Source organism: Camelus ferus, chromosome 3 (assembly GCF_009834535.1).
Source record: "Camelus ferus isolate YT-003-E chromosome 3, BCGSAC_Cfer_1.0, whole genome shotgun sequence".
NCBI lineage: Eukaryota > Metazoa > Chordata > Mammalia > Artiodactyla > Camelidae > Camelus > Camelus ferus.
Genome location: NC_045698.1, coordinates 43983327 through 43996723, shown reverse-complemented (window position 1 = coordinate 43996723; position 13397 = coordinate 43983327). Strand labels below are relative to the sequence as shown.

At 33.6% G+C, this 13397-nt stretch overlaps 1 protein-coding gene across 9 annotated transcripts in view; it reads right to left on the bottom strand.

Moving 5' to 3' along the window:
- ERBIN (erbb2 interacting protein) overlaps window positions 1-13397 on the bottom strand; it is a 101261-nt gene that overhangs the window by 4760 nt on the left and 83104 nt on the right. For 2 of the 9 annotated variants that reach the window (XM_014560389.2, XM_032473280.1), the window contains exons 20-24: window positions 12900-13083; window positions 9576-11124; window positions 5301-5444; window positions 2681-2800; window positions 938-1147 (exon numbers count right to left, since the gene is read on the bottom strand). In XM_014560389.2, coding sequence (XP_014415875.1) covers window positions 938-1147; window positions 2681-2800; window positions 5301-5444; window positions 9576-11124; window positions 12900-13083 — 2207 coding nt within the window. The remainder of the gene's footprint in view (window positions 1-937; window positions 1148-2680; window positions 2801-5300; window positions 5445-9575; window positions 11125-12899; window positions 13084-13397) is intronic. The other 7 variants (XM_006186066.3, XM_032473318.1, XM_014560390.2 and 4 more) reach the window with 6 other exon arrangements.

The following is a 13397-nucleotide window of genomic DNA, read 5'->3' as shown; positions in this document are numbered from 1 at the left end:
GAAATATTATGTTAATGAGTTAGTAAGTTAAAGGCACAGCTGGGATTATAAAGCACAGCTCCTAAATTAATCTACTGCTATCTTATGAAGATAAGCAACCAATTAATGTTGACTTCATATTTTCTGGACATCACGAACTTGAATGACATAGATCATACACACAAAACATGTATTGTATTATCAATTTCCATTTGTGAAACACTTAGATTACATAGTATTTCTGACTATTGCGTGATTCATAAGTCATCTAAAAGATCCCTGGGTGGTTGCTGGATATTAACTCATTTCCTCAATCTGTTTATATGCTTCAAGGGAGCTGGGATTAATAATCAACTGGTATTACATTTTATAACTAAGCTACAGAAAAAGATGCAAGAATGAAACTTTTGTTATGTATCATTTTCTTTTTCCTCAGAGGACAGAAAAACAAAAAAAAGAATGAAGCATTTGTTCTCTATGATTCCAATAATATTTTATCAATAAACTATCAAAGTATATAAATATGTGACTGATGACTTTTTAATATTGTGTAAGATTTAATTCTCAAAGCAGTTTGGAGACTATAGCCCAGTTTCAAAAGCTGAGTGTCACATAACAATTAGTGAACTATAATACACCATTCAAGTTTAATGGTCTGCTAGGTATATTCTTGAAGAAGGTCTGATTACTGGAGTATCATCAACCAGTTTTAGAAAAACAACCACCTTAGGGAACAAAAATTATGCCCCCAAAATACTACATCCTATGTCAATTTATCAGAATGGGGGAATCATATTGTCAAAGTTTATCACCATATAAACTTAACATGAAAGAAGACCATTAAACAAAATGGTAAAAACTATGTTAAAATTCTATATGGATTTACTGGTAAAATTAAATAACCTAAAAAATACATTAAAAGCTAGTCTCGTATGTCAAATATTGTGATTATTCTTACCTCTTGCCTTGCCAGTTCATGGCCTTGTCTAGCAGAACAGTGGGGCTGTGTGTATGGAGGTTGGTGGGCCACTTTCAGCATCAAGTAATCAATTAGTTGTTCTCTAGAGGGATGCCTTGCCACAGATGCCTGAGGAAAGGGGTGATGTATCTGACTATAATTTGCCTGAGGCCTGAGAGGCTGGCCCATCTGTCCATTACTCAAAGGCATCTAAGAAAAACATGAAGTGTCTTAAAATGACCAACAATAATGTCTTATTACAAATATTTGGCTCTTCTTGGAGCATTACAAAAGCACTAGAGCTTAACATTCTAAATCTCACAATATCATGCCATGTATACTATTTTTTAAATTTTACACTTTTAAAAGAAAAAACGGTATTAATGTCTTAATTCTAGACCTGAGTGCTTGCTGTAGAGTCACTCTTTAAAGTCTTCAAATGAAAGTTATATCTGTATTTTAAATTATTTGCTTTTCTGCAACCATAACCAAATGTTCAAATGGTAAATAGTATGCTAAATTAAAATTTAAGCCCATTAAAAGGTCATCTTTCCCCATACTATAGTTAATATCTCACACACACACACTCGCTGGTTTTCTTCAGAATGAAAGTAACAAGTTTTGGGGTAGAATTTTTTTCACAATCTGAGTACAAATTTCTTCCTTTATTCCTTCCTTTCTAGAGTTAAAAAAAACCAATCCATCAATGCAGGAGAAAACTGATTTATTCCTCATGCATGTGTATGTGTTTATCAGTTTGCAATTTTAAAACTCTGTAGATATTTCCAGAGAATGTTAATCACAAAAATTAAACCTTGACATTCTATTTTATTTTTCACAAGCTAAACAAAAAACTCCAGATTATTTTGTTGTTGTTAAAGGATTATATCTTTGCTTTAAAGCCTCTCATTTTTTGAGATTGAATTTTAGACTTAAACATCACCTTTGCGGAAATGTGATGATACCTTATTCTGTTAGCCCAAACTACAAAATGGATATTAAAAAAAACAACAAACCCCCCCCCCCAAAACTGAATAGCAGAGCTCAATTAAAAGAAAAATAGTGGAAAAAGAGTAAAATAAGTAGATACGTACAAACTTACATGGCTGGGTTCCTACTCTCAAGAACAATGTAAATGTTTATATAATAACCTAACTGTATTTCACAATTTTATCTGGTTGTACTAGAGATATGGGCTTAGTTAAGAGAAAGAACAGCTGAGGAGAATACTACAGAACTATGTATCTGGCATTGGTGACAAAAAAAAGTAAACTCTAAATGAGTGATGCTTTAGTTATAAAAGTAATGAGAATACAACCATCATTCTACCACATACAAAAGTCTTTCAAGGTAATTTCCAATTGCATTGAAAGTATGTTAAATGTCTTTGGTAATCATAAAACATCCTCCAGTGAAGAATTTAAGATAGGTTCATATTTAACTCCGCAAATAGTTTCACTATCAAGAATGCCAAAAAGCCTTTGATTCACATGACAAAATAAGTAAGTGATACTATAGAAATCCAAAAATAACAAAATGATTCTTCAGTGTGGAAAAAAATCATGGAATAACTGAGGAACAGCAGAGTGAAATTTTATTTCATATTCCTCAATTATTTAAAAAAGAATCTTAGTATTCAAGAGGGAAAAGTCCTCAAAAAGTATTTTCGTACATGATACTTCTAGTCAAAAGCGATACAACACAGTAAGCTCACAGATACTACTTGATTTCCTGAGCACCTACTTTCATCAAGCTGTCTGGAGGAACATCTTTGTGACTAAGTGTAGCTGACGAGTAGTTCTGCTGTCCTGAAATGAATATATCATCTTGACAAGGATCTCCTGGACAGGATGTCTGGGGATGCTTCAGATGAGGAGGAAATAAAAAAATAAACAAATAATGATCTTTAAGATGTGAAAGGAAAATGATGATGACACTTGCGAGGAGACTAGGAGAAAATGTTACTAGATAATGGAAAGATGAAGAACTAAATCAAACATTACCATCATAATTGCCATCAATATTTAGTACCTTTATGATGGATGTTAATGAAACCTACTGTGGTAATCACTTTGCAATATATACATATACCAAACCATCATGATGTACAACTTGGACTAATATGTCAATTATATCTCAATGAAACTGAAAAAAAAAAATTAGTACCTTAAACAGCTTTCCAAAGTTGCATGGCAAAATTTGTTCTTATAATGTGTGAAAAGTATATATGAATATACTATTAAGCTATTTCTTTATAATGCTTTTAGCTTTATTTACAGTAATACCTAGCTTTTAACATTTTGAACAATAAATTTAGTTATTAATCCAAGTTAAGAGTCCTAATAAAATACACATACTCCTGTTGAGCGCTACAAAAAGTTTTTTGGTAAAAAAAATTAACTGCTGTTCTTTTAACAGCACACTATCACCCGAGAATTTCTCATTAATGATGAGCAATATCAATGAACATAAGGTCTTATAGAACTAGCTTTAGCTTAATTCTATTATACTAATATTAGCTCAATATTTTCAAAAGCACTGGTCTGGTAAAATGCTTTTAAATTTAATTAACTAGAGTTCATATTTTTAAAGATCAAATTATATCTTTATATCATAGTTTGTCTCACTGATACCTTTAGAGGAAAAAAACAGACTCAATATCTCATTATCTCTGAATATATCTTTTAAATATGTTGGGAAATAAGATGCCTATTTTTCATCTTAATTTAGTTCTAAACACATCTAAGTATATTTGAGAAAACTAAAGACATTGTGATAAATAGCACGATTGTTACTTTCAAAATTGAATATGGCTCGCAATATAGCTATGCAAACAAGATCATCATGTTGAAAAATAATCCGAGATCTACTTCATTATGATATGCAACAGGATACATACATAAATACATAAATCTAAGGGTTTATAATTTAGTCTTAGAATCCACACCTGCAACAGATCTATCACGTGCAGTTTGTTGCTAGTTCAAACCATGGCTTAGCGTTTTTAGATGTAGTTTGATCTAATTTGGGTGTTTACACAATGAGTATTTTATTTTCCTTCTCCGTTTTTGAGAATGCATAATAATCAACTTAGCTCACAGCTTGAAGTTTAAACTCAAGCCTGAATGTACAACTATGTCTGTAAATGCACAAGTCCATTACAAATGAAAAAGTGAAACGCATCAGAAACAAAGGTTCTGAATTTAAGAATAACAAGCAAAAAATATTACTGTTCAAGAACTGGGAAACACAGTTATTCCTGGTGACTATAAAGGTTATCCCTGAGTTAATAAAAGCCCCTGGTTTTTACCCCCACTCCTGTTTCAAACAGCTAAGTTACGAAATGATTGCTGCCACTATTACATAACATGGAAACTAGGTGGTGGCAGGTGACAGAGGGCAGAGCAAGACAGGTGAGGCCCAGCCAGAGCAAAGGGAATCCAAGAGGCTGCTCCTATCCTACAATACAACAGAGTGAAAGCCAGGAATGTATTAAAAAGTAGTAGGGATCGGGGGTGACAGGGAAAGGGATGCTCAGGAAAAAGCAAAGGACCCAGAAGTAAACAGAGTCAATATGTAAATTAAAATATGGGGGAGAGGATATAATAAGGTTATGTAAGGGAAGAAAGCACGAAAGGAAAGGGGCAGAGGAAATATTTATTTAGAGACCATGCTACCACCTCAAGTTTTGTGGAAAGAAAAATAGTAAAACAGTCTTGCAGAATTATTCTGTTCTTCCTCCTTCCCTGTCCATATCCCGTACCCTTAACTTTCATTAAAAAAATTAACCTTTCTTCTTCCCTACTGATGATTATGCTGAATTGTGGGTAATAAAGGATTTTTGCCTTTTCACTGCACTTACTGTAATTTCTCCAGGCTCACATTTAATCATTTTCAGGAAATAGTGATTAAACTTAGTTCCAGGTATTTAATACGCCAATTCTCAATCACTAAAGTGAAAATTATTCTTTCCCACAACCCCTCTGTGTACTACGGCATGGCATAGCCTTATAACCTTGAGTTAGTGAGGGCAAACTACTTTAATTAAGGGAAAACACTGACAAGAAAAATAATTTTTAAAAAAATCTCTCAGGTGGTTATTCCTCTTGCTCACCCCTTTTTACATAAGCAAGAGCTCTGACTACATCCCTAGTTATGACAACAGAAACTTGATAAAGCCTAAATCAGCTTTGCAGAAAGTTTCAGAACTAAGCCATGGAAGAACTGGGAGGTAATCAAGATTTTTAACCCACAGTAAAAATGTATTCTCTAGAACAGTTAAAACATTAAAATGTGGGGTTTTGTTTTTGGGGTTTTTTTTTTTCACTCTTACTAAAAGTACTGGTCTACTACAGGTACTCACTCGAAATATGTGCCCACCAGAACCTCTTCCGTCTGCAACACTCAAGGCAACACTGCCTTGGCTGCCATGCAGATCCCTAGAGCTGCCATAGTGAAAGCTGCTTACAGCAGTAAAATTGGAATTAAAGGACCTTGACAGCATGCTCTGAATAAAGAGGGGATAGATTTAACAGAGATTAGTGCAGCATGCAAAATTCACAAGACAAGTTATATACATAGACATGTATAAAAGTAACCCCAATACCACACAGAAATAGCATGCAACACAGAATTTCCAGTGCCACTGAGAGAAATTGGCACTATTTACCATATATTTATTTACATGACAACATACATATACACACACCAATTACATGTAAACCCAACCAATCACCTGTTTAAACACCAAATAAGAAAGTACAAACATATAGCTGCTTTTATATTGCCATTATTTCTTTTATTCCTCATATATCTTACTAGAAGTTTGCCAGAAAATAGGAACTAACGTATTTGTATGTATACAGTTATACACAAAGCACAAACTAATTTCTTTATAAAGAGATTTTACCAACAACCAGTTATTAGTCAAAATGGGTTTCTGGAGAGTCTGCTTCATTTAACAGAAATTAATTCTGTCATATTAAATGAAGAGTTTAAACACACAATATAGCACAAAAGTATATTTGCAAAAAAATACGTGGCTCAAAAAAACAAAACAAAACAAAACAAAACAAAACCTGGCTCTTGGCTACTGCAATTTTTGATAAAAATTTTCTTCCACATTTTGAAAACTGTCTTACATTAGAGAAAATGTTCACATACACGAAGAGTTTTAGGATATAACATTTAAAAGGCTCCTACTGCTCCACAATTACCAGGGGAAAAAAAAACCTAGAAAATGTACATGTAAAAATTTTTTCTCGTTCAAATACAGGTATTATATTTTAGAAGTTAATGGTGGCTTTACTGCTTAAACTTGAAGAACCACTGACAGAATCCTTCCACAGATTGATTTTACATAAAAGCCTAATAGCTAATTTCAGAGATGCCTGAAAAATGTACTCCAATAAACGCACTGCCTGATTATCATTGTTCCTGCTTGTTTATTCAGTTAACTGCTCTTCTTCCATGTGGGTTTTAGTCATGTCCCTGAACATTGAGGGTCTGCAGGTCTGAGGGTCAAACTGAGAGAAACAATATTTTGGTCATGGCTTGTTATTAAGAAATACCGAAATGCCAAAACAATTATTTCTATGTTATTCTTAGGAAATATATACTTTATCCAGATTATGAAGTTGATCTCTAACACCAAGAAATATTAATGACATTCTAGAATGAAAAGGATCTGTAAAATTACAATGTACACTTATAGTTATTTTGTGGATTCTAAAGTAACGACTAAAGAAAAAGCTAAGTTAAATAGGCCAGGCCTGTACTTCCTTAAACCACTTCACAAAGTATAAGAATTTGGCAAAGGCAATTCAGAGGTTCCACAAAATTTGATTAGAATGTAAAAGTAAATTATACACGTAATCACACACACCCAGAAACATATAAATAACACACACTCATGTGTTATACAGTTTTAACATGTGAACTTGAGTGGTCTGACTGACCCTTTTTTAATGATATGTCAATCCTGGAACAAAGCTTTCTCTGTCATCTTTGAAAAATATATGCGATTTTTGTAAACATTCCTCTGAGAAAGAAGGCTGAAGCTCAGAAACAGGTCTGAATTTGAGTTCAGGCTTGTACACAGACATCCACATAAAACTGCACCCTGTCACAACACAACAACACTGTACAAAGCTCAATTAAGTGCTGGGCATATGTCTTGGGCACTGTTGTTCATTACATGCTAATAGCTGTATAAGAGCAGTATTATGGAACATGGCTGAGTGCTCCCTAAGTTTTCAGTAAGGAATATTAGCAAATGCTGATATTCTAAGAACTCAATTTTGAAATAAATTTTTATTCTTTCAATGTTTGCTGATTAGTTTAATTAAATAAGTCTTGAGAGTTCTGTTTTGGGGCGGGGTGGAGAGGTAATTGAGTTTGTTTGTGTGTGTGTGTGTGTGTGTGTGTGTGTGTGTGTGTGTGTGTGTGTATATACACACATACACACACACACACACATATTATATATAATGGAGGTACTGGGGATTGAACCCAGGACCTTGTGCATGCTAAGTATGTGCTCTACCACTTGAGCTATCCAGTAAGTCTTTAGAGTTCTGAGGTGAGCTCTATTTTATGTTTGTGTTCTAGGTACAGCTTATTAGAGGGTTGGGAAAGAGGGGTTACTACCACAAGGTTAAAAAACCAAGTAAGCTTCAATAACTTATCTCTTCCTGTATTACTACTAAACTCTCAGCTAGGCAAAGTAGTAACTTTTTTTCTAGACATAGGACAGGTTTTGTGAAATCCCCTGAGGAAGTTTTTCAAATGTCTACCATGCCATTAGAATTAGGTTTAGAGGAGAGTGGAGGAAATGCAGAGGAGCAAATAAAGATCTTCCATCACCCTCCACCATTTTCAACCAATGCTTTCAAGTTTGGAGTCTAAATCATGTTGCCCTGTATCCTCAACAAGGCTTTTCCTACTTTTACTGAATTAATTTTCACCTCTAAATTACCAGTGGGCACAACTGGGTAACTGCTTTCATGTACCCTCCAATCAATTGTGTGGCAAATTTCTAAACATAAAAAGCAGAGCAGTACAATGAACAATGAGATGGCTGCTACTTGCTTCCTATTTACTGAAGTCCAGGCCTATCTCTGTCAGACAAGAAAGCAGTGGGAGAATAGTCATCTGGGATGTCAACTAGTAATATGATAACCAAACTCATCTCTTTGTCCAAATCCATTATTCCTCCTCAAAATCCAGTTAATGGCATTCCTAACAACCAGTTATTCAAGGCACCAATCTCAAGCTTAATACCTTTCACTCAATGAATGATTATAGGAATACTCTAATTAGAAGTAAACTTTTATAAAGTCTATTTCAGAAATGCCTCTCAAATTTGTTCCTCTGTCTCAATTCCACTGAAACATTTCTCATTCCATTTTGTTCTCTGGACCATTAGACAGCCTCATAACTCAACCAACTTAACCACAGCCTTTTCCTCCTCAAATCCAGTTCCACACCATTGCCAGAAATTTATTTACAAAACATCCATGTTACTCCTTTGCTTAAGAACCTTCCGAATTCCTTAAAGCACACAGTTCAAAGAACCTCAACAGTATGTACAGAGTTACTGTTGAAACAAAATGGATAGATGAGAATGAAGTCACCTAATGCTACAGAGGATCAGCTATTTAAAGAGCTAACAATTACAGAGGTTCAATGTGAACTGATAGAAGGTATTATTCATCTTTTAGGCACTGATTTCTGAAAAATTGGACTAAAGGAATTAAAAAAAAATAACGATCAATTGAGACTGTATATAGTCAGCTGTTTTTAAAAAGTCTTATATTCAATAAACAAAGTTAAGATAATTCTTAAGGTAAAATACACTAAGAAATATGAAGCCAAACCTTAAAGAATATGCCTGATACACTTGGGCCACAGAACTGTGGCACTAACATATCAGTTTTATAGAATAATTTAAAAAAATTATTTAACTATTTCTAAAAATGAGTATCTATGCATAAAGTTATAAGCTGAACACAAACGTAAGTTATTTTACCAATGACTTCCAAACTACATACGCTAGAGCCACAGACACCTCAGTTCAAACAGGTCAGAAACGCAATTTAGGAAAGTCAAGAGTGAATGCCATGCCAGAAGTCATCTCAGTCAGTGACAGCGTTAGTCATATAACACGAACTGGGAAAAAAATCTTTTAGGTAAAAGATAAACATTTACAATACATTTCTGGTTATTCTGTTAACTATATAGTAAATTGTTCTTTTTGTACACATATTTACATAATCAATTATTAATACATGAGGGGAAGGTGGTCAAAATACTAAGAGATAAACATGTATATACATGTATTAACTGTAGTATTTGTGGCACAATCTAAAGGAGACACACACATAAATATGTAAAATGAATGTAAGCCCATCAGAAAACACTAAGGAGTAAGTGAAAGAAAGAAGTTTATATCATCATCTCATCTGGGTAAGTCTAAACTTGGACCTCTATTCTCACCCAAGGGAAAAATTCTAGAATATAAGCATATATTCCGTAATTGGAGTATTTTGTTTCACCTTGTTTAAAAAACAAAGTATCAAATTTTTTAAAAGAAAATTAGTAAATTCATAAAGAGAATGAAAAATTCATGTTTAATTACCTTTTCTAATTTTTTGGCCTCAATGTGTCGTAGAACTTGTTCTCGCCAATCATGGGGAACTTTACTTTTTCCTGGAGGATCTAACAATGAATGCTCAGAACCAACCCTTGCATTTGGTCTTTTTGAAGGACTAGTCCGTGAATAATTGAAATCACTAACTGACATAGTTCTCTCTGGTATTTCACTAACAGAGGGTCGAGCACTCTGAGGTCTCGATGCATTTGGACCATCAATGCTGTATGTTCGTGCAGAAAGAGGTCGCTGTGATCCTGACATCATTGGAGGAGTTCTTCCCACTGAATGTAACTCTCTGTATGATAAATAATCTCCTTCAGGAATTTGAGCCCTCCTCGTGGGACCTGGATCACCAAGATTGACAGAGGCTGTGGAGGACACACTACTTTGTCGCTGAATCGTAGTTCGAGTTGCTCCAGGAATGTGTCGGTCATTTGGTGAGATGGCCCACATTTCCCCATGTCTTCCTGGACCAAGTCTCTGATGTAAATGGTATCCAGTATTAGCTCGGACGTTGTTATGATTAGAGAAATTCATATTGGCAGAATGTTTAGCATAACTGTGATTTTCTGTACTCTCTGATCTAGGAAGGCGCTGAGGAGGAAAACTGACATGATCCATTTGGGGGTTTTGTTTGGAGTGCCACAAAGTGTCCTTAACCGCAGCACTGCTACTGTACTGGATATTATATTGTGGAGGACCATATATTTGAGGTGCAGACTGTGGGCCACTTGTTGTGGGGCCTCTTATTATATTTGGCTCTTCAGGATTATGATTTGAATCAAACTTGAAAATTGCCTTTGTACCTGACATTAAATCAGAAGATGAAGAAGAACCAGTAAATACCTGCAATGGTTGATCACACAAAAGCGTAGCTGACTTGCTCCTAACTATATTTTTTCCATCAATAGTAGATGCTACTTTACCTGTTGCACTTGGCTGCTGAGGTCCATTATCACTAAGAATGTCATAGATTTTTAGCCCTCCAGTCTCCATATTAGTTATGCTATGAGATTTCACAACCGATCCAATCGGCCCACTTCTCTGAGGGGAGAGATCTTCAGTGCTCTTGGAAAGACCCATATCAACAGAAGAATTGGGATCATGTGGTTCAGTCCTCCTAGGAGACTGTGGAGTTTCCTCAGAATGTCCATTCACCTTATTTATGCATTCAAGATTAGGGTACTTATTTCCATTTTCCAAGTGCTTGGCTTCTCCTTTAGCACTGTTGCTTAAAAAGCATGTTCCAAGAACTATATCCTGTGTCTTTGATCTTTCTGCTATCTCTGGTTGAAATGTATCATCATTTACAAGCTTATTAAGATTCATATTGATATGATCTAACTTGTGAGATTCATCAGATGTGGCTGTTGAGTCAACACCTTTCTCAATAAGAACTAATCGCTCTTCAATATTCAAATCATATTCAGGTAAGTTAAAATCTTTTTTATCGGGAACCTTGAAGTTTTCCTCTGTTGAATGATTTAAAATATCTCCATTTTGTAAAAGGCTGTTAAAATTTTCATCTTCTTGCCTAAAACAAAGATAATTTTATCACAAACATCATAAACCCCAGTTTTCTTAGTAATGTGGAACATTATTAGCTCATTAGCTCGTGTGTAGGTATACAAAGATAAGTGTTGATGGGACTCACAGATAAAAGGCATTTATTTATTATCAAGCTTGTAATTTTTAAAAATATTGTAAGAGTCAAATAATATATATTTATATTAAGTGGAGACAAGTTAAACATGCTAATTAAAATTTATAGATAAATTTTCATCAGTATCAACCACTTTATCACAATTAAATAGGGCTAAACAATGAAAAACACGAGATTATGTAATGAAATAATTCTCTTCCATTGCTGCCTCTTTTCATTAATGCACTAAAACGTGAAATCCTTGAAAGATGGGCAGATATATGAAAGAAAAGCCAGTAAGCTGAGCACTTGAGTAAAGAGCATGGGATATTATATAAATAATTCCAAAACCTTACATTATTAATCAGAATTAATCATGTTAACTAAGTACATATTATTACATTCAAACATATATATATATAAGGAAATTATACAAAGAACTAAACAATCGCTCAAAGACCTACAAAATATGAAGATCAAAAAAGAAGCTGAATGTAATCATTCTATTTGACTACATTGTATTTGGCAAATATTTATAAATGCAGCATTCCAAAATTAGAAGAAATATTTCTACTAGGTGATATGAAAACATATTTGTGTCCTCTTGTGTAAATATTCAAGTTACGTTTCAACAAATAATCTTTAATACTGATCTTCCCATTAGGTAACAGATAATATTATTAGAAATACACCAAAAAAAGGTATGGCTATATCCCTTTCTTAGCTTTTATTTCATTACAAAAAACCATGATTTAAAAAGTACTAAACTATTTCCCTACAGTATCAGTAAAATTTTATTACTCAACAAATCAATCACTGTCTTAATATCTAAGGGGTTATAAAATTAATATTTTACCACACTGGATCTCAGCTTCAAATTCAGAGGATATAAATGATTAGTTATAACTACAACCACATAATAGTTAAGCTTATTTTAAGACATAAAATTCATCTTCCTTTTAAAGCAATGCAAATCAACACACAGAAAAACCTGCCTGAAATATGCCTGGAATTTAAGAACAATTTAACTCTAAAAAATAGTTAACAATATTCATACAATAAACTTGGGTTCAGTAGTAACCCAGATCTTTCTTTCAAGCACTCTAGCTGATAAATTAACATCAAGGTCAAATGGTAATAGTGTAACTTTGATAACAAAATTTCTTGAGAGCCATATGATAAAATTGTTTTAAACCTCAGCCAAATTCAAGCCTACAGGAAGTAAATCTTGTTTCAGAGAGTTTGACCTACAAATTAAAGTCTAAGCCAAAGACACGGCACTACACAGAAATATCTGACTGAACCCTTTAATGGTATCCCCCAAAGTGACTGCATTTCTAACTCTAAAAATACCCACTTCAACTTGAATCATTCCAAACAGGCTGTTTATGCGGTAATGACCAGAAATATTATAAAACTGTTCAATCTTTTAATGAAGAGAATTGAGTAGATTTTAAATCTTTTCTCCCTCATTTAAAAGACTAATTTAAAATGGAAATGTATAAAAGCTAAATAATTAGCAGTAAAATGGGGAAGAAATCATATAGTACCTGAATCATTTGTATATTAATTTGTGGAATCTTTTATGTTTTAGTCCTATTTATTTATTTGCCTTACCATCTTTATTTATTATACAAATAAACTGTTTTGTTAAGATGTTCACAAACCTGATTTTGGAATTAATACCAATATGAGTTTGTTTCACTGGAGAGCACAGTGAGGTATCTTGACTGCTATCAGTATTTAGAGAAACTGAATCAGACATCCGAGATGGAGAAGAACAGTTGCTGTTATTCTGATTGCTATTATGTGTAACTTCATCTGATAAAGAATCTGTATCCTTTGTATCATCTGAAACAAAAAAAAACCTTAGCTTTGATAAAGCCACGAAGAATTCCCAGTGATGACGAATGGCATTTTATACTGTCCTGGTTCAATATAGAAGGTAAAGAATTATAAGGATAATAAGATAACCAGAGGTGCACCTCTCAAAATTCAATTCTAAGACATACAAAGATTAAAAAATTTTAAAAGTGATACCTTTTGCTGTTATTTTTTTTTTTTAGTGATACCTCGTTTTTTAAAAAGATGACCAATGTGAGAGGTACTCAGAATTTGTTTAGTTTTAAGATGATTCCACACATTGTTTTATAAGGTCATCAGTT